The sequence below is a fragment of the Parasteatoda tepidariorum genome, chromosome X2 (assembly GCF_043381705.1).
Source record: "Parasteatoda tepidariorum isolate YZ-2023 chromosome X2, CAS_Ptep_4.0, whole genome shotgun sequence".
NCBI classification, from domain to species: domain Eukaryota; kingdom Metazoa; phylum Arthropoda; class Arachnida; order Araneae; family Theridiidae; genus Parasteatoda; species Parasteatoda tepidariorum.
The window spans coordinates 7512452-7532447 of NC_092215.1; the positions used below are offsets into that span (position 1 = coordinate 7512452).

General features: G+C 30.9%; 1 protein-coding gene across 3 annotated transcripts in view; it reads left to right on the top strand.

Annotated features, from left to right (window-relative positions):
• LOC107440965 (ATP-binding cassette subfamily G member 4) overlaps positions 1 to 17747 on the top strand; it is a 46858-nt gene extending 29111 nt beyond the window's left edge. For all 3 annotated transcript variants that reach the window (XM_016054066.2, XM_016054067.2, XM_043048403.2), the window contains exons 5-13: positions 3179 to 3324; positions 5684 to 5807; positions 7163 to 7277; positions 8622 to 8815; positions 11745 to 11846; positions 12640 to 12808; positions 12880 to 12980; positions 14308 to 14463; positions 17313 to 17747. In XM_016054066.2, the coding sequence (XP_015909552.1) occupies positions 3179 to 3324; positions 5684 to 5807; positions 7163 to 7277; positions 8622 to 8815; positions 11745 to 11846; positions 12640 to 12808; positions 12880 to 12980; positions 14308 to 14463; positions 17313 to 17657 (1452 nt within the window). In that variant the 3' untranslated portion in view covers positions 17658 to 17747. The remainder of the gene's footprint in view (positions 1 to 3178; positions 3325 to 5683; positions 5808 to 7162; positions 7278 to 8621; positions 8816 to 11744; positions 11847 to 12639; positions 12809 to 12879; positions 12981 to 14307; positions 14464 to 17312) is intronic.
• Positions 17748 to 19996: the final 2249 nt, after the last annotated feature.

Sequence of the window (19996 nt, forward strand, 5' to 3'; positions counted from 1 at the left end):
CGTATCGACCAGCCTCATTGGAAGGCAAGCTCTCTATCCCCTGAGCCATCACGGCTCTTTGCGAAAGATAAGGCTAAGAAACCTCATAGAATAAAAATGAAAAGGTAATTACTGTTTACCTAGTCTTACCAGGGGCTTTTGTTCAGCTTCACGAACCTGAAGTGAATTGGTAATAGTTTATTATTCGTATTTTTGAGGCAGACTTGTTATCCATAATTTGTAATGTTGACCTTAATTACCAATAGCTTACGTTAGTACTATTACTGTGAACCGTAGTTTTTGTGCCATTAAACTGCATCTGCAGGTTCTCTTAAAAAATACCCGTTAGATAGAGCACCAATAAAGTGACTCTGGTTTAAATCCAGACGATGGCTGGTTAATAGTGTACCCACTCATAAACTGATCTTGGGTAAAGAGCAGTTCAGCTAACAACGGAATGACAAAAATGTATTTATATTTTTTCTTTAGTTTTCAAATTAAATGTTACTTTGACCACTGCTAGTTATAAAATCTCGTAAATTTTCTACTTAAGGCCAGACCCGGGAGACAGAGGGCACTTCAGGTTCTCAAATTTTATAAATGAAGATACAGCCCCTTCTGAGACTAAAAATTTCTCACTCAGTATTTGTAATTAAACTTTCCAATATAAAAAAAGTAAAAGTAGATAATCTTTTGTCTCAAGCTAGTTTTAATATTTTCTTGATTAAAAACTGCTACCAAATCATCCCTTGCAGAAGAAATATTCTTCCTTATTGCTGACCGATGAGAAATTTTGGGTTTCAAATGTCACAGCGAACAAATTAAAAAAAAATATATAATGAAACTGAATTAAAAATGCCCTTAAATGAAATAATTTACAGGTAAACAATTTCTTATTTTTATTTTAATTAAAAACAATTCAAATCGCGATGTTAAAATTACAACTTTTTTGTGGGTACAAATAATTCGAACCCGGTTTATACTGATATATGTATAGATACAGGGATGGAGAGAGCCGCGCCCCCCACTTTTGAGATATTACCGCTGTCACCAAGATAGGCTATACTAAATTGATACATTTTGTTCAGAATTTAAGTTCTATTTGAATCTCAGTTAAACTAATTTTATGCGAAGAGTCCTATCGTGAGCTTCCATGAGAACTAAAATCCTAATACTGGGAAAATGAATGCTGTAATATGTTCTGGGAAGTCTAGCTTTAAAAACGAATACATTGTCTGGTTCAAATAAAATTAGAAATAGAACCCGACCGTAACTATGTCGTCACGAGATTCAATGATTTAAAATGTCTTTTTTAAAAAAAATATTTATAATAAAATATCAAAATTTTATATTTGAAAAACCAACCAGTTTTCTTATGATTTAATGTTTAAAGGTAATATAACTCCTTTCCAACTTAAATATTTTTCAGTACAGTAGGGCAAGATCCTGAATTTTCGGATTTAATGACCGGTACTTTTTATAGTCTTGAATCTCTCCAGCCTGGTTATAAATCCATTCTAGCATGCTGGTTAAAAGATTATATCTTAAACTGCAATTTTCTAAGCAAATAGTACAAGAGTTCTATTTTGATTTCTTTTTCCTTCCTAGCTTTGAATGCAGATCCTTCCCATGGAAATAATTTGAGATTTATCACGTCGCTAAAACTTCGAGAGTTTTATCTGACTTTATAAATACTTTAAAAAAAATTTGATCACACGTTCGTCGCCAATCACGCAATATAGCGAGATTCTCAAACACAGTTTGTGTTAATGAAGAGTTAGCAAGAGGTATATTAAACTATATTTGCAGGCACCAAAATAACTTGTGCCGATATCTTGGCTCAAGAGTTCAAAGGGCCCTTATTTTTCCAACATTGGCCCTATAGAATTTTCCGATTCACCCGATATTTTACTACCAATAGCGGTATTATATAGAATTGTCAGATTTGCCCAATATTTTATATTCAGTATTAAGCCAATATAGGTTATATATTGGCCGTATGTAGACCGATATGGGCCCTATATATTAAGAAATTTTAGATAGCCGAATATTAGTTTCAAAAACAGGTAAAATTGTTGCTGGGGATTGTTTTCTTATGACAACATTAATTATTATAGTAAACTTGTTGTAAAATTTTTAACTAAGCCGATTGCTAAAATAACTCTCCAATGTAGAAAGTATGACCACCTGCACTCGGCTGGCAAATGAATGTGTTAATAGATTTATGACTTGAAAATAAGCTAGATTAACTCCGATTTAATTTTAGTATAAGTCTGATTATGAAAGTTATTTCTTTGACAAGTCATTTATGGTCTTCCATGCAATGCTACGAAAGTTTCGGTCTACTTTTCCTTGATATATTTCTATATCTAGTAAAGGAAATAAAATTTTTTGAAACTAGTTTGAACAGGTGTTTTACGGCCATAAAATACTTAATCAATTGAGCAAAATTTTTACGTACTTTTAAATGGAATCCTAATAGAATAAATCTAAAATTTTGTCGGTTACAGGAAATTTTGGATAAGCTGAAACTATTAAACAGATTGTTTTTAGAATTAGAAATCATACATATTCTTTAGAAATTTTTATCATTTTTTAAAAATGTCTTCAATAAAATTCAAGTAAATGAGAGGTTCATAAATGTTTAGTTTAAATCGAACATATAGTTAAGACAGCTAAATTTACAAAGTCTTACTATATGTTCTACTATATTACTTTGCGATTACTTAAATCTCCCCTGGGTCTCCTGACTTTACTAAAAAAATTATCTTTCGTAGTTCAGTTTACCTGACATCTTAACGCTCAGAAAATAAATCCTTTGAAAAACATTTAAAACTGAAAGTACATTTGTATCAAATTTCGTAACTTTAATTTATAATTCTGCTCAAGTTAGCATATTTTAGATGGAAATCTTAAAGTCTGGAGACTAAGCATATAAAAATCAAGTATCGTTATTGTGGTGACTTCATTTTTAAATGTGGCATTTATAAATGCTTATAAAATTGTAATCTTAATGTGACTGCTGTCTGGTTTTGATTATTTCTTAAACTTATCTATTTTTACAGCAGTTAGACAAACTCATAATTTAGTTTGCAGGGAGGCTAATGTCTCAATACCCAGATTATCTAACGATTGCAAAAGATTTATTTATTTTTTGAAAATGTTCTATTACAAATTTTTGGTTTTCTTACGGAAACAGGTTGAGGAAACAATGGAATCCTTAGGACTGATAGAAAGACAGCACAACAAAGCCAGTCAACTTTCCGGAGGCCAGAGAAAAAGATTATGCATAGCTCAAGAACTAGTCAGCAATCCACCTCTTATATTTCTTGATGAACCAACAAGGTAAGATTTTGTATATACGGTTAAAGTTATTTAGTTTTTATCTCGTCAAGGCATACTTTTCTTTCAACAGTTTGGTATCCTTCTCAAATTTTAAGCAAATTCGTGATTGAAAGAAATCTAGTTTCCATATTTTGTATTCTTATATTTAAAATCGACTCAATCAGAGCTAATAGGGCTGATTTTTAATAAACTTCTAAACAACTCAATCTGAACTTAATCCAAGTCTAATGAATGCGTGAAAGAAGAGTATAAAAAAAATCTCGCATTAGCCTGAAGGAATCTAGCTAATGTAAGACCATTGTTTCTAACCGGTTATGAGTACAGATGGATAAGCCCTAAACCTCAGTTTTATACTAAGTCATCAGAATATAACCCATTTGCTGTGTTTCAAATAAGGCTGCATTGGGAATTTTAAACTATGCCTAATTTCGCACCGCAAGGAACAAATCCTTAAATTATCAGAATATAAAAACCTCTGACTGGCCAGCATATTGCCCATTTATTAACGTCTGGGACATTATGTATCATTACACCAATGGTAGCAAATATTGTTATGCACAGAATTTTGGGATATCTATTGAGGATGTATAGTCCTTTTTGAAAGTTTTGACATTTTTTACTTTCTAATTTGTTTCTAAATATACTATATCAAAGTTTTATGCGTTTCTGTTGATTAGTAAAATTATGAAAATATCTAAAGCAGCCAAAAACTTGAAAAATTTTATACCTGTTTTTGATTTTGCGTAACTGCAAACATTATGAACATGAATTGTAGAACGAAAATTAGGCTCCCCCATGTAAATGCCACGTGCAATTTTTGTAATTGGTATCTTATATTCTGTATAGAAGTAGCTCAGTTGAGATCCTATTGAATTAGAATTTCAGTATTACGTCTGCTCTTTGTAAAGTTACATTTTTATAATCTTGGAACCGAAAGTGTTGTTGGAATCAGTTTTTGTCTTGTAATTAATGAGGATTAAATGAGGTTCAAACCACCTAACTTTGATTTCAACTGACATAAAATCCAAAAATCAATGGCTTTAGATTGCTATCTTTATTTGTACAAGTTGGAAAACTGGCAAATGAATTAGACTGGGGAAAGTATAGTGTTCTAATTATGGAACCATTCCTGGACTCCAAGAACAGAGGGATTACTGTATTTTGCCTAGGCAAAACTTGCAAATGAACTTTTTCGTAAATACTTTACAGGAATACTACGCTTGAACAAAAGAATTTCATCATTTTAAAATCACTTCGTCTTGAAACTCATTTTTTTGCACTGCAAAATGAAAACTATATACCTTATAAGAGAACAAGATAAAATATCATAATTCTGACTAATATTCATGTGAATGTGTTTGCAGACAATAACAGTAGAAGTAAAGTATTGCTTACTACAATAGTACAAAGTGCGTCTTAAGTTTAGCAGACTAGATACTAGGGAATTATTCTAAGAGGTAAACGTTGCAGGTACTTTGCCTTACCTTCCAACGCTTGATGCTGCTGTCCTCAAAGCTTTAATTGTTTTCGAAGAATCTTTTAATACCACAATTACTCATTATAAATTCATTCTTTAATTTGTTGAATTAGTACTTGGCGCATCAGATAGCTCCTAATTGCTAAAATTCAGTCTCTAAAACAAAACCTGCCTTTTAACATCGCAAGGCACAGAATAAAACTAATTAGTTATGTAAAATGATACAAATTTGTCTACACTTTCAAGTCCCGCAGATATACTGTACTCCTACCCTAATGTTGGAACTAATGATGGAGATCAACATTTTAAATGTGTTAATAAGTATTTATATTCATGCCGTTTGTTTATTTTTGTTTTACTTGCGTTTTTGCGAAAGAATAATCAGTAATACAATATTGAATTATGTAATAGCATTAATAAAAATAAAGCAAACAATTATTTTAATCTCAAACTCTTACATATTGTATTTTTAACAATATTCATCATTTAAAAAAATTACTTTGAAGAAACATAGAGGTTCAAATTGACCCCAAATGACTGTTTTATGCAAGTCCGAAATCAAACTGTTCTAGTGTTAAAATTTTTATCTACGAGGTCTAAACTTCGAGGCATTGTTGATATAAAATCTAATTTCATTGTTATAAATAGAGCAAATTAGTGTGAGTTAATACATTGTCTAACCTTATGCGTAGCACTGAATTCGTCCCTTAACTCTGATAGTTTATGCCTGTTTAAATGAAATTTGTAGTTTTAGAATACTTGCCAATCCTTTCTCAACCGTAAGAGTAGTTGAATGATACACTGCTGAAAGAACAGTCTTTTAATTTTATGTTTAAAATAACTTAAGATCTTACTGCACTTATCTAATGTGGTGTTTTCTAGTGGTCTAGATAGTTCTTCCTGTCTTCAATGCATTGAATTGCTTAAGTCTTTAGCTCAAGAAGGACGAACGATTGTTTGCACAATTCATCAACCTAGTGCCAGAGTTTTTGAAATCTTCGATAGGGTAATGTCTATTTCCTAATTTATTTTTAAGACTACAAAGGACTTCCAAAATTTTTTTAGAAATTGTCAAGGGATTTGTTTAAAATTCTTAGTATAGATTTATTGTTAAAAACAATTCTTATACAAAATTTCAAAATTTAAGAATTTAAATTTCAAATGTTTTATATTCCTCTAGTCTGAAATTTTGTTAATTAAAATTCTTCTGAAATATTACATTGGGTAATATAAAAAAATTGGAGTACTTTTTATTTTTCATTATTGAAACAACAATAAAAAAAAAGCACTGAAAGAACAGAAATTTTTGGAAAAATCATCATACCGCTATTAATTATCATGTACAAAAATAATATATTCAAGTTTTCCAACAAAATGTTAATAATATTCATAAATATATAGCATCAAATTCTTAGTTCAATAGAATGAAAATTCACCTCGCTGGAACAGATTGAAATTTGTAAATTTGTCAAATTTTGAGAACTGACTTTTACTACTTTTTCATTGCAGGGCGTGAAAAGGGCTTGGTCAAAACTTCTTCAGTCTTGCTCATACTAAAGAGATTTTCTTAAATGTTCAGTCAAATGTCTAGATTTCAAGAATATAAAGTGAAAATCTATTCCGTGGCAAATTTTTGCGTATTTGAAAGTCCCTTGTTACCTTAAAGTTTACTGTTCTGAGTTTTATACCGAATGTAAATTAAATTTGTAATTTAATTTAAGATTAAATAGCTATACATAAACTACAATATTAAATATTTTCAATTAAATAGGGCGTCTAAATTTTAATCGTATATCGGAGTTAATGAAACCAAATAAAAATATGAACTAATTATCTTAAATTGGGACTGGTGACCTTTCAAATGTAAAAATTTGGTAATTTCGCCAATTTTGTGTACCTTAAGAATTAAAACGTAATTTGAAAATTCAGAGTTTCAAAGACGTGGTATTTACGAAAACCTCAATCTTTGAACACATAGCTCCTAATATTTAGTTATTGAATATTTTCACGGCTAGGAAATTGTACAGATAATTAAAGAGCTTAGTAAATAAAGACTTCTTTGAAAACTTTATTTAGTAAATTCTTATATCTCGTTTAACATTCATTTATTTTGAGAGCTCTCGATTTCGAAAATCTTTGTGGCTGAAGTGAAAGAATAAAGGGCACACGAACAATTGTGGAAAACTAAATTGTCTTTGTGCAAAAATGAAGTCTGAATTCCTAAACGAGAGCAGATTTTTAAAAGCTAGTTTCGATCATCAAAATAACTGGTAGACTTAAAAACCGGAACAGTAAGCACCTATGCAATATATCATAAAATTTAATCCTGCAATTTTCGCATAAAATGATTTTCTATTTCAGCTTTACATGTTAGCATCTGGTCAATGTATCTACAGAGGACGCTCAAAAGAATTGATACCTTTTCTTGCTGAGCAAGGATTGCAGTGTCCTCATTATCATAATCCTACAGACTTTGGTATGTATTTGTTTCATAACAGTAGCATACCTACCAACTTTTACGCATTTGGAGCAAAAAGTTATTTTTATATGTAAAGTGGTAATATATATACTATTCTTTAAAATTTTAAAATTATTTTGATCACCACTATTCTTAAAAAAACTCAAACATATATAAAGTATTACAATCATGGTTGTCAGCTAAAGCTTTTTCAATTACAAAGTATTTTTTGCTTACAATTGAAACTTTATTTCCATTTTACTACCACTGGGAAAAATCATAATGGAAGGGATAAAAAGTTGGCAGGTATGCATTAGTTTAAATAAAAGTAAGTTATTGTTTAGTGACTGTTTCAAATGTCAGCAAACCTAAAATTGCCTCTTTAAGTTTTTAACGCTATATATAAAATGTTGTGAAATTTAGATATCCAAGAAATTCCTAGTAGAGCTAACTAAAGCAAATTCATGTGCTAGGTACTTAGAAAACTGATCAGTTAAATTTAAAATTTTGATCGATGTTAAGATTAAGTAAAATTAAATGTATAAAACCTCAACAATTTTATACATTGGTACTCATAAGTTTTAAATTAAGGAGCTTCCTAAAGTAATTCCATAGTTTTAGGGGAAGGGATATAAAAGAGGCACATGAAAACTTTAAAATTATGGATAATATAAAACTGAATTTTCTATTGCAATCTGTACTGGTAACTAGAATTTAGGCGCTAAATCCGTAAAAAAATTTATAAGGCAATCTGTTTAATTTAGGCCACGCCATTTAAACTCTATGTAGAACTTTCACTGGAATATTTTTCCACAAACACTAAGTTCTTGGGTCTGTGTAATTTAGCTGCTACGCAGAATGATTTAAAACAAAACCCTACATTTAATTTCGATAGGTTGTCTGAGTTAACAGCTTCCCTTAACAATTTTCGACAAACATTCAAAAACTAAACATTTTTATTTTGATAAATACAAAGAACTGAAACGAAACATAATACAACAGTTTTAAGTTGAAAATTTTAGTTATGTGTAAAAAGCATTTAATTTACTATCCATAGTCATTTCGGGCAAATAAAAAAAGTTAAAATATTAGTCTTGTTAACATCTTCATAATCTGAAATCTTGCTTCCAGTCAAGTAAAATGTGATAAAACAAACCGTACAAATTCTGCAGAGCTTTTTCGGGATATTTGTAATCTATACATACCAGAGTTAAACTCTGGATAATCAGAGAAGCGGTTAAGCTCTGATCTCATTAGTTTGGCTTGGAACTTCTTAAATTTTTATTCCACTATCTAATCATTAAATTGCAAAAACGTTCTACGCAATTTTTAATGTACTTTGATATGAATCTTGTTCTTCAGCAACTGAAGTAGCATCTGGTGAGCATGGCGACTGGATTGGAAAGTTGAAGCATGCAGTAGATGCAAAAGATTTTTTCGAGGACAATCTGAAGCTGGCTGAAGAGTGTATTTATGATGGCCGGCTTGAGGTTGGCCTTCAAGCCTCTACATTGTGTCTTCTAGATAATGACGTCACGGCTCCCTCATTTCTAGCGGTAAGTTTAAATTTTAAAAAATAAATACCAAATATGTAAATTTCTCTACGTCATATTTAATGCTAAAATTAGAACAAGATTGTTTATAGTTTTAATACTGTTATCACGCCAGAGAATTATAATCAATCGTAAACTTAACCTCCGTTCCGTCTTACTTTGAAGGCTATTTTGCGATTCGAAGTTTCCTATAGGGTTGCTTCATTGCCCAAATTTTACTGGTTAGAATTTTTCTCACCCTTGGACCAACATCTTTTAGTCTATTATCACATTTGTACTATTATATCTATACTATTCGTTAAGAGGAAAGAAATCAGACATTGTAGAATATTGATTGATATTCGCTTAATTTTGCGCATTTTAAAAAACATTATTCAGCTGTATTTAAAAATTCTGAAATTCCTTTGCCTATTAATTTTCAGCTTTATGGTACAAAAATGTAAGTTTTGGCACATGATATTAAAATATTGAGAAATTTCGTTTTTAATCTCTGAAAGAATTAACTACGGAGTAGAAGAAGCTGAAATGACCTGTAATTTAGACAAATGGAGTATAATTCAGATTTTTACTCTGACAAGAGGGAAATTAATCCAGAGTCTGCAGAACTAAATTTTAAAGTAATTTGTTTTATGTGTTGTAGTTTTATAAGCCTACGCATCTCCACGCGAGGCATTGTTTCTCGTGTAATTTTTACATTAAATCTCAATCAAAATTGAGTACCATGAAGTAAGTCTGGAAAAAAAAGCATTTAGAGTAATTGTTTTGAATCTGTCTAATATATTGATTTTTTTTAAGTCTAAACACAATGTTTGACCTTATCTATTACAATGTCATAAATTAAAATGGTATACAATAGTCAGATACTTTATAAGAAATGCCAATGTTTTTCAATTACAGGAAAATTTGTATGGATCATATGCTTACAATTAAAATTGTAAAATTTTAAACATTGATTATTGATGTGAAAACTCCAATTACAAATTATAGTATTCATTATGGAACCAATTTGTTGTAACGAAATGTATAAATTCAAATTAAACAGCGAAAGATCGTCAAGAGCATTCCTTTTACTCTATTTTTAACTTTTAAATGGAAAAATTCTGTTTAAAAATATTAAAATTAATAATAAAAATTTGATATCAAGCATAAAACAAAGTTCTTTCCTTGTACATCTGACTTTAGAGTAAGATATCTGAAATAAAAGAACACGTTAATATTACAGCTAATAAGTACAGCCATTAATTTGAAATCTGTTAACCTCCAGATATATCCCTTAATTATTAAAATTTTTCACAGCGGGGAGAAAGTTTCTGATAATTCGGGCCAACTGAGATTTCTATATTACGAGGAATTTTCTGGTAGAAATTGAAGATTCACTCTATCTTATAGTTTGCCAGTTTTGTTGCTTATAATTGTGATTTCGTAATACTTTAAATTTTAAATGATTACTTTTCACTTCTGTAATTAAGTTAAAATGCAAACTTTTTACATAAGAATTACAAAATATAACTTGCAGAATACTGAATGTGCTTTTTTAAGTCTCGTTCTACAATGAGAATCTAACTTCACCTTATTTGACAAATTTTCAATTGCTCACGGTAAACTTAAAATATATAAACTTATTAAATTAAAAAAATAGCTAACGAAAATAAGCAGTCTGACTAAACCAATTTCCATTGAATTGTACTCAGACTGCGATTGAATGGATGTGATTAAGGCTGCCAAAATATGGTCTAATATAAAATTAAACAATGCTTTAAAAGAACTTGTGATTTCAAACTTCTTCGCTGCATTGTTGACTCTGATCAGAAATGCTGGCGTTAAATATACCCTTAAAATAGTTAACTGGTTAGACTAAAAGCCCTTGTCTAGTTTGGTTATTTAGGTATCTTAGATTCTTTCACATTTGGAGCGGAAATTTCTCTTTTCAGTCACTCTGAAACAGCAAAGACATGGGTAACAAAACTAGTAAATTTTTACATTCATAAATCATTTGAAGACTCTTCAAGAATGGTTTTAATATAGTTTTATTAAATTGAAAGTAGTGTTAGTTTCATAAAAGATACAATCTTGCCGACTCTACAGCACGGTCTGCACCAATCCCTTAACAATTCCAATCCCTGTAGTTTCCAGATATAAAAAATTCTTACGCAAGTTGCGAATTTGTGGCAACATTCGTAGCTCCAAGATAACGCAGAATTGAAAGTATGCAATTTAGTTTTAAGGCCTTGGCCTGTGTTGCGCTTGTTCAGTACAGATGTCAAGCTCCTAAGTTTACGAAAGTCCTGCTCCACTGATTAACCTTCATTTTCTGTTCGGGGGCCCTCCTTCCCAAGACCCTACTTCTAATGTTTTATTTTCTATTCATATTTTAAGTTTCCCTTATTTTAAATCTTTAGTTTTTAGTAGCTCTTTTTATATGCTTGTTGGATAAAATCAGTCATCTTAACTTCTCTGCGTGCTATTGGTATTTTAAGTTGTAAATACCATAGAAGAGTTATATGCAATTTATATGATCGTGAGTACATTTTTACCTATTCTGTTTTATTAATCAGCACCATTTTATCTATGTATTTTATGAACAAAATACGCATGCACGTGCTGAACTGTTTTAAAAGTGCTTGGTGCCGTTGTCCTTTTCGGACCTTGTCCTTAAACCATACTATAAATTAAATATCTTAGTTAAACGGCCTTAAAATTTAGGCTTCGTGGTGAATTACTACTTGATTAATAGTAAACTAGGTTTTATTTGGTTTCGAGCAGCAGACTGATTTGAAACTTAGATTTGTACGATTTATCTTAACTAGTTTGGAAATGATGAAGTAAAATTTCTTTTATTGCTTTTCTTAAGTCTAGCAAATTTATTTCAAAATGAATTTCTAAACTGCTTATTTTTACCTTTTTTATTTCTACTTAAAACTCTAAATTCCAGGAGAATGACCTGGAGAAAGGATATAGTGGATATGCTACGAGTTCCTGGAATCAATTTAAAGTGTTAACATACAGGTCCTTGATTTGCACCCTTCGTGAGCCAGTAAGCAAATTCCTTTTTGCTATAGTGTGATACAAATTTTTTAAATAATGCCCAAAATTAAACTGTACATGCAAAAAATAAATTTTTGAAACTAAACTTTTGATACGTAATTTGAAATTTGCCTTAAATGTGAAATTCGTAATTTGATTTTAAATTTAGTTTTACCTTCATTTGAAAGTAAACTAGCATTTTTAAAATGTTTAATTTCTGGTAAATTAAGCAATCTGCCTTGAATCAAATTTATTACAATCTGAGAACTACTGAATATATTCTAAATTTTTATCATTAAAATTGGCGTCATTTTTGTAATCTGCGGTTCTACAGCATTATGTTTAAGCCAGGATGCCTTAGAATTAGTTTAACTGCGATAATTTGATCCAAAATTTCATTTATAAAATTTTAATTTTTACAGAATACTAATTCACAGTTCAAATAAAAAGTTGCTTAATTGCGCTGAACAATAGCATACGGAACGCTATTTTCCAATCCAGCAGCCTTTAAAAACCCACTGCTGCTTGTCATTCCTTTATGTAAAAAATAATTTCCTTTTAGTTCAGGTAACAAATTCTGAAAGAAATAAAAATTTGTATTTAGGACCAACTACAGTTAAAGGGAAACCGTCGTTAAAGGCTGCTGGTTTGTAAATTACCATCCGGGACTTGACTAGTATCAAAATATGCACTGTCTAATTAGTTTCCTAACTGATTTGTTTGAGAATTTGTATCTCGATTAATACCAGATACTTTTTATTAAAACTTATTTGATATTAATTGTAATCCCAATGATTTTCCAGATGGCAACACAGTTGCGTTTCTTTGCTCACGTAGTTGTCGGAATACTACTTGGAATGCTTTATTATGGAATAGGAGATGATGCTAGTAAAATTTTCAACAATTCCGGTTTCTTATTCTTTTCATTACTCTTCTTAATCTTTACTGCCATGATGCCAACAGTATTAACATGTGAGTATTTGTAGTCTTTATATTTCAACTTTCGTTTTTATTTCCTAGTCTAAATGTAATCTTTTCTTTAGTTCCCATGGAAAAAACAATATTTGCTAGAGAACATCTGAACAGTTGGTACAGTACAAAGATATATTACATGGCAAAAACTGTAGCAGAAATTCCGTTCCAAGTACGTACTTTTGACTATTCCATAATTTACGCATTGAATGTAAACTAGGCCGATGTCTAGACTCAATTTGGTATTGCTTCTAGATTTATAAAAATTTCTATATGAAGACTTACCTGTTTTAAAGAAATGCAGCGGTGCAAATGTTTTGTATTTAGCTTAACAATTCTCAAGACCTTGAGATCCAATAAATGCTTTCGTTTTAACAGCTTACTGACCATACGTAAGCGGGGTGACACCAATCTGAAAAATTTCAAGGTGCGACACTTCTCTTGAAGAAGTAATTAAAAGAATTTATATCAACCTCAATTTCGGGAATATATTTCGTTAGTTTTAACATCTAGATAATGTTTTATTTTGCAAATATATTTTGGTAAATGTTAATCGCAGAACTTTCTGCAATATTTCTCTACAATTTTTAAATTTTCTTCGTTATTGCCACCCTAGTTTGATAAAACATGCAAAAATTCGTGTCCTTAAACTAGACATGCAATCGTAAATTCCGAAAAACTGAAATGTATAGTTTCACTTTGTATAGTTTTGAATGTAAGCAATGACTACAGTTAACTAGATTTTATAACTAGACTGATTTTGTTGTCTAAAAATACAAAAATCAAACTCAGATTTTTAACAACATTAAATTGAAGCAAGATTACCTTTTCTGGGGATCTTTTGTCATTGCAACTTGATACTATGCTTCTGTTAAAGCTTAATACCCTATACAATAAAGTTTTGAGAAATTTTTCTTAATTGTAAGAAACTAAATCAGAAATTTTAAACAATTTTTCAATAGCTTGTATCCCCATTAAGTTAACTTTGTCCAGATATTTTTAAGTACAAATGTATGGTGTACAATCCTTTTAATTTTAAGTATATTATTCGGCAATTATGTTTGCTGAAAGAATCTAAAATTGCGGCAATTCCATACCAATTGTAAGGTATAAAACAATTTCACTAGTTTTAACGAGGATATGATTAGTCTTTATGTACTTTAAGCACTTTTTCATGCAATCTTTCTTTAAAACGAGGAATAAGCTAATTAATTCCTCTTAGTTTTTAGTAATTAAACCTTTGTTTTCAATTTGAATATCTAAAATTTTTAGTGTTAAAATTAGACCTTTAAGAGCTCAAAGCGTGCTATTAAATAAGTTGTGGGTGTAGTAGATATCGACAATGTCAACCTTCGTCTATGAAAGATACCCCAACATGAAATCGAGTTAACATGTCTTATATACTAGGGAATTGTATTTTTGTAGTGGTAGATATGTATACACTAAGTTTTTTGATTAGGATTAAATTTTTAAAACAATCTTATTTTTGGCTTTTACAGTTCCTGTTTCCGATTATTTATGGGAGTATAGTTTATTGGATGACTTCTCAACCAAATAGCATGCTACGGTTCGGCTTATTCCTTTTGTCATCAATTATGATCTCGTTAGTTGCTCAATCAGTAGGCTTTATAATTGGAGCCTGTACTAGTGTGCAAGTAAGTATTTCTTATGTATCACAAATTGTTTAAAGTTCCAAGAAATTCTACGTTGAATCGTAGATTTACTCGTATTCCCTGCTATTGATATTTTAGTGCCATAAATAGGTGACAGTTCTATTAAAGATTTCTATGAATGCCCAGAAAAACAAAGCTTTATATCGTTATCTAATATCCGAAACTCTTAAAGGACACTTCAGTGTCTGAAATTTGTTTCATAGCCTTCAAGTAAAATGTACATCCAAAATTACTTTAATAGCATATGTTAAAAGTTGAAAGCTAGATTAGAATGATTTTTGAAATCCTAAATTTTAATTGTGCTTCCTTTAGGAACATTCAACGTTTCCTTAACCACCGATCTACCACATAACTTGGCAAAATTAAATTCAGAAAAGAAACTAGTGTAAACTATGCAGGTTATGTCCACAATTCTACCTATATCTTGCATTAGGCCTAAATACTTAAACTAATCTGATCCCGAGTGTAACTAATCTGCCAAATGTTATAAGCAATCTTCTATTATGTATGCAATACTGTAAATTTCATCGCATCAAAGAAAAATGAACATGAATTTAACGTAGATGCAACAGCTAATAGTGCAGAAGCTAAGAACTAATTTGAAGTCTTTAAAATTTGCATCGTTAGAAATTTTTTGTGTTTAAAATCCTATTAAATCAAACTAATGCATAAAGTTGCATGTTACTGAGAAAACCACAAATTAAATTCTGCAGAAAATATTTTAAAATTTGACTGTTTAATTTTGATTCTATGTAACTATTTTTGCTTCAAAGTTTTAATTTAAAGCTTTTGAAATTTTACAAAATTGAGCAAGTCTTAAAACTAATCTTTCTGGTCGAACATTTTCGTGTTACAAATTTTTTGTATATAAAACTGCATTTTAAACGAAACATGTGCAAAATTTATGACACTTAAAGTATATCCCCACAGACTGAAGATTTAATGTAAATTCTACTTAAAAATATATAGCTTAGAAGAAAGTAAACTCAGAATGTTATAATTTTCAAAAATCATAGTAAACTTATCTTTTCATGTAATTAAAAAGTTAAATTTAGTTTTTAGCAACCTTTGTGTAATGAGGAATATTTTATAGCGGGTTTCTTCAAATCTTGGCCAAACAATCGCAGTACAAAAGGTTACTTGATTCGAACATTTTTTCAATTTTTCATTAAAATTATGTCGCTATACGAGGGGAAATAAAATTAGTTTTCACAGTAACTTGATATTTGACAAATCTTTATTTGATAAAATGATGTGTAACATGGTAAACTGGGTCTAATGTCTTCCAGAAATGTTTAGAAACTAAAGTTACATTAAATAATCCAAAGAAACTGAAGCGGCAAAATAAATACTAGATTAAAAAACTTCATTCTCTTGCGAAATATACGAGAAATAACAGTCGCATGTTTCAAGCTCATAAAAATTTAACTCCTATTTTTCAAAACTTGACAGACTTGAATGGAACACAAAAATGATTTGAAGTAAAAACGTAAATTTGCAAACGAAAAATGGCAAAATAAAAGTGAGAACCAAAACTTGAAACCACAGTAACAAAGAAAAAAAATGAAACAGAAGAAAAATCAAATCTGTGCCCTAGTCTTTCATTCATTTTATTTTATAACCGTTGTTGAACAACCGACCCAATTTTTAGTTTGACCACCAATGTTCAACTCCGTAGCCTTGTTAATTTTGAGCCTAATCCAGAAGACCAGAGAACTCTTGGATCAAGCATTGGGAGAAATTTGTCTTCGTGGAGGACTTTTTGTTGGGACTAGCCCACATTTGCCTTATTTGGTGGGAAAATCTTCCACGGTTAGCCTCACTGCAAGGGGACTCTAACCCATGATCCGTCTACCACTGAGGATATTTTAAGTCAGCACTGGTCCGTGTGAGCCGGGAGTGGAATTCGTAACCATCAGCCATTGCTGGGATTAGAGCCCGGTTCATTGGAACCACTCTTGTTTTATTAATTTGAATAATCCCTTAACCACATTAGTCCCTCCCTGGCTCTGCATACCCAGATCTGCCAATGATTTTTCTGTTAGTTTCTCTCTGCTCACGTCGTTTTGTTTCTCACCTTCGTTTTTTATTGGCAACTACGCGTTTTTGAATAATTTGTTTTACATTCACGTCTGGTAAGTCTTGAAAATGGAAACTTATTTTTAATGCGCTAGAAACAATTATTTCTTAAGTGGTTCCTCAGTGGACTGATCGTATAGACACTACTGAAGTAAAGTAGCTCAGGCTGCTATCAGTAAGCGGCACTTTGATCAGGCTGCGTAGGGAACAAGGGTGGGCAGTATCGGTTCTCGTTAAACTGTTAAGTGTTAGAATTCGCGCAGGTCGTCGGGCTACCAAAGCGGGTGAGCTATCCTTTCTGAAGATTATCAAAATTGAGATGCCACGTCTTCGGCTCATCCTCAGATGTTTCCCAGAACGTCACCAATAGCCCATTGTGCATCTCTAGTGCGACGTAAATAAAGCACCTATCTATTTCTGAAGTGAATGTAGTTTTCAGTTGGGTAATAAGGTACATATTGGTAAATTTTTTTTAAATAGTTTAAATTGTGTAATTTAAATCTAAATTTAGTTTTTCTTTTGACATATTTAAATGAAAACATACTTTAAATTTTGAACACATCTAGTTATTTCACCCCAAATCTGTTTCTAACTAGTTTAAAGTTAAGAACTTCTCTTTTATGAAATTCAGTGTCTACTAAATTAAATGTTAACGAAATCTAGTGTCATCTGAACAGAATAAAATTATTCCAGCTAATTTAGTGTTGTAGAATTGAATGATTTCATAAGCTTGATTCTAATTTCCTTTTTAGAATGCAGTCTTCCTCGCTCCAGTGTTCACAATCCCAATTCTTCTCTTCAGTGGCTTTTTTATAAGTTTGGAAACCATCCCACCTTATCTTCAATGGCTGTCATACCTATCTTACATCCGTTATAGTTATCAAAGTGTTTTACTTGGAATTTATTCCATGGGTCGACCAGAGCTGTTCTGCGACAAAATATTTTGCCCTTTCCAAGAGCCGTTGGACTTTTTAAAAGAAATGGATATGCTTAAAGGCAGCCTCTATGTAGACTATGCTGCATTATGGGGCTTTTTCTTCGCTTTTAGAATAGTTGCGTACATAGTTTTATGGTACAGAGTTGTCTATAATCGATAGTATTTCTACTTTTATAGCTTTTAAATTTCTGCTTTTTAGTGTTGTATATATTTTAGCATGTTTTTTAAAATAAAGGAATTTATCACTTAATTTTTTCGTTTGGTGTACTTAATTATTTAAAGGCTTTCTGCTTGAACTGGTGTGTTCCAAGGGCGGTGTAAGTAGGGGTTTGACCCCAGTATCGGGATGAGTTTAAAATCGTCGGGAATCTACTTGAAAAGAAATATAATTACATTCGTAAATTGTTTTTATAAATGAGAATAAATAAAAACAGACTAGAATGTATTCTTTTTACTTCCACTTCACAAACTTGCGTTCACTTTTTCTCCGAAAATTCTGAGGGACAAGTCTTGTGTCCATATGGAAAGTTATTCAACACCTCTGAGGGATAGGGGAAGAAAAGACTGTCTAAGCTACGACTCGATAGTCATCACTTCGCCAACCTTTCAGAGAAACTGTAATATAGTTTGTGTACGGTAAGAACTCCCCTCCACTAAGTTTTAGCCCGTATGCTGGTATGGAAACAAGAATAGCGCTTATCGGGAAGGGTAGCGTCTCTTCACTCTAAGGCTAACACAATAGATCGTAAAAAAGATATTCTCTCACAACTCCGAAACCTGCCCTAAACATTGACCCCACACCCCTACTTGAAAGTTATACCTCGTTACTATATTCACCGTCACTGGTCCAGACAAATGGCTAGGGGAGTTCTAACTTTAGACAAACTATACATTCAGACTGTCTCCGCATTCAGCAAAGAAAAATATTTAAACGTCCCTCCGCTAATGTAAAGAATTATTTTTAGAAATTATTTGACAGAAATTAAGTGTTCTGTGAATTATTAATTTCCTCTTAATGTATATACTTATGTTAATAAATTATAATTGCTCATATGTCACTAGTTTTATTAAAGTAGACTTTTAATGCCTTCAAAGTTGTCTTAACTGCAATAAAGACCTCAATTATTCGTTAGTTAAAAAGCACAAGCCATTCCATTAGAAATAGTTTTTCTACTTGTCTGGAAAAGAAATTTTTAATATAATAATAAAATTGTGATTAACAAAATGGACATACACATCACCATTATAATCTCTGCTCTCGTCGGAAAAGTTAGGCTTCCTGTCTAGAAAATGTTTGAAAAAAAACCGGAAAGTAAGAATTCTATTAAGCCCATTTTTTTTTGTAGACATCGCTTTCTCCAAAATTGTAAAATGGAAGAATCCCAAAAAAGCGCAGCAACTTCTTTGGTAGACATATAAGAATATATAGAATATTTTAAGTTATGAATGAACCATAACTTAAAAATATTCTAGAGCCGATATGGCCTATAGGATGACTGACTTAAAGTTCATTTCCCATTGAGACCTGGGTTCAAATCCCCACGTTTACTTCCTCGTATCCTGCTCTCGGTTTGCACTGACAACATTTCCGACATCCAGAGGTATGTCGTGGGTGAGAATGTTCTTGCCCTCGTGCTAATACCCATAGGGTCAGATTGTGGTCCTCCTGCTAGGCCCATAAACATTTCCCCTGGAAAGGGAATACAATTCGTGGTCTAATTTAAATATTATGAGTCACTATTAAGGGGAGGGAGATATTGCAATATAGAATATTGATCACGAATTTCCTCATTTTAACGTTATTCAGCCCACTATTATATAAATATACACACATAGAAACCTATAGAGCCACATTGTGGACCCCCTATTAGACCTAATTTATTCATCTGGTAGGCTACACAAGAACCCGGTAATTTAATACAATTTGAATATTATGGTGAGATATAGAGCCATGTTGTAATATAGAATATTGACTTCGAATTTTCTCTATTTACACTATTATATGTGGCTATTTCCACGTGTGACAGACACTACATCAGAAAATTTTTCACAAATGAAAAGATACATTAAAGAAATATTTTTACAGCTAAAAATTTTATTTTTTTATCAATATTTTTCTAAAAATGCAAATAAATTTTAGAACACAAAAAATTATTGTTAGGGACCTAATTTTATTAATTATAACAATATTTGAGTAAGTGTGACTGACACTACAAGAATGGAAGCCAGTTTTTGGACAAATTTTTAAACTCAAATTTCTTCTGATTAAACTATGAAAGCAAATCATTTCTCAGACATAATTTTATTAAAGTATTTGTATTCAATGAAAATAAATTGCAAAATTGTTTAAGATTTTTTTCTTTATTTTTAATTTCACTTTTTCTTTGTGACTGACACTACACGTAGATTGTGACAGACACTACATTATCATTTTTTTCACAAGCTAATGAAAAAAATTAACAAATCAACCAATTATAAAGCTTGAAAAATCAAAATTAT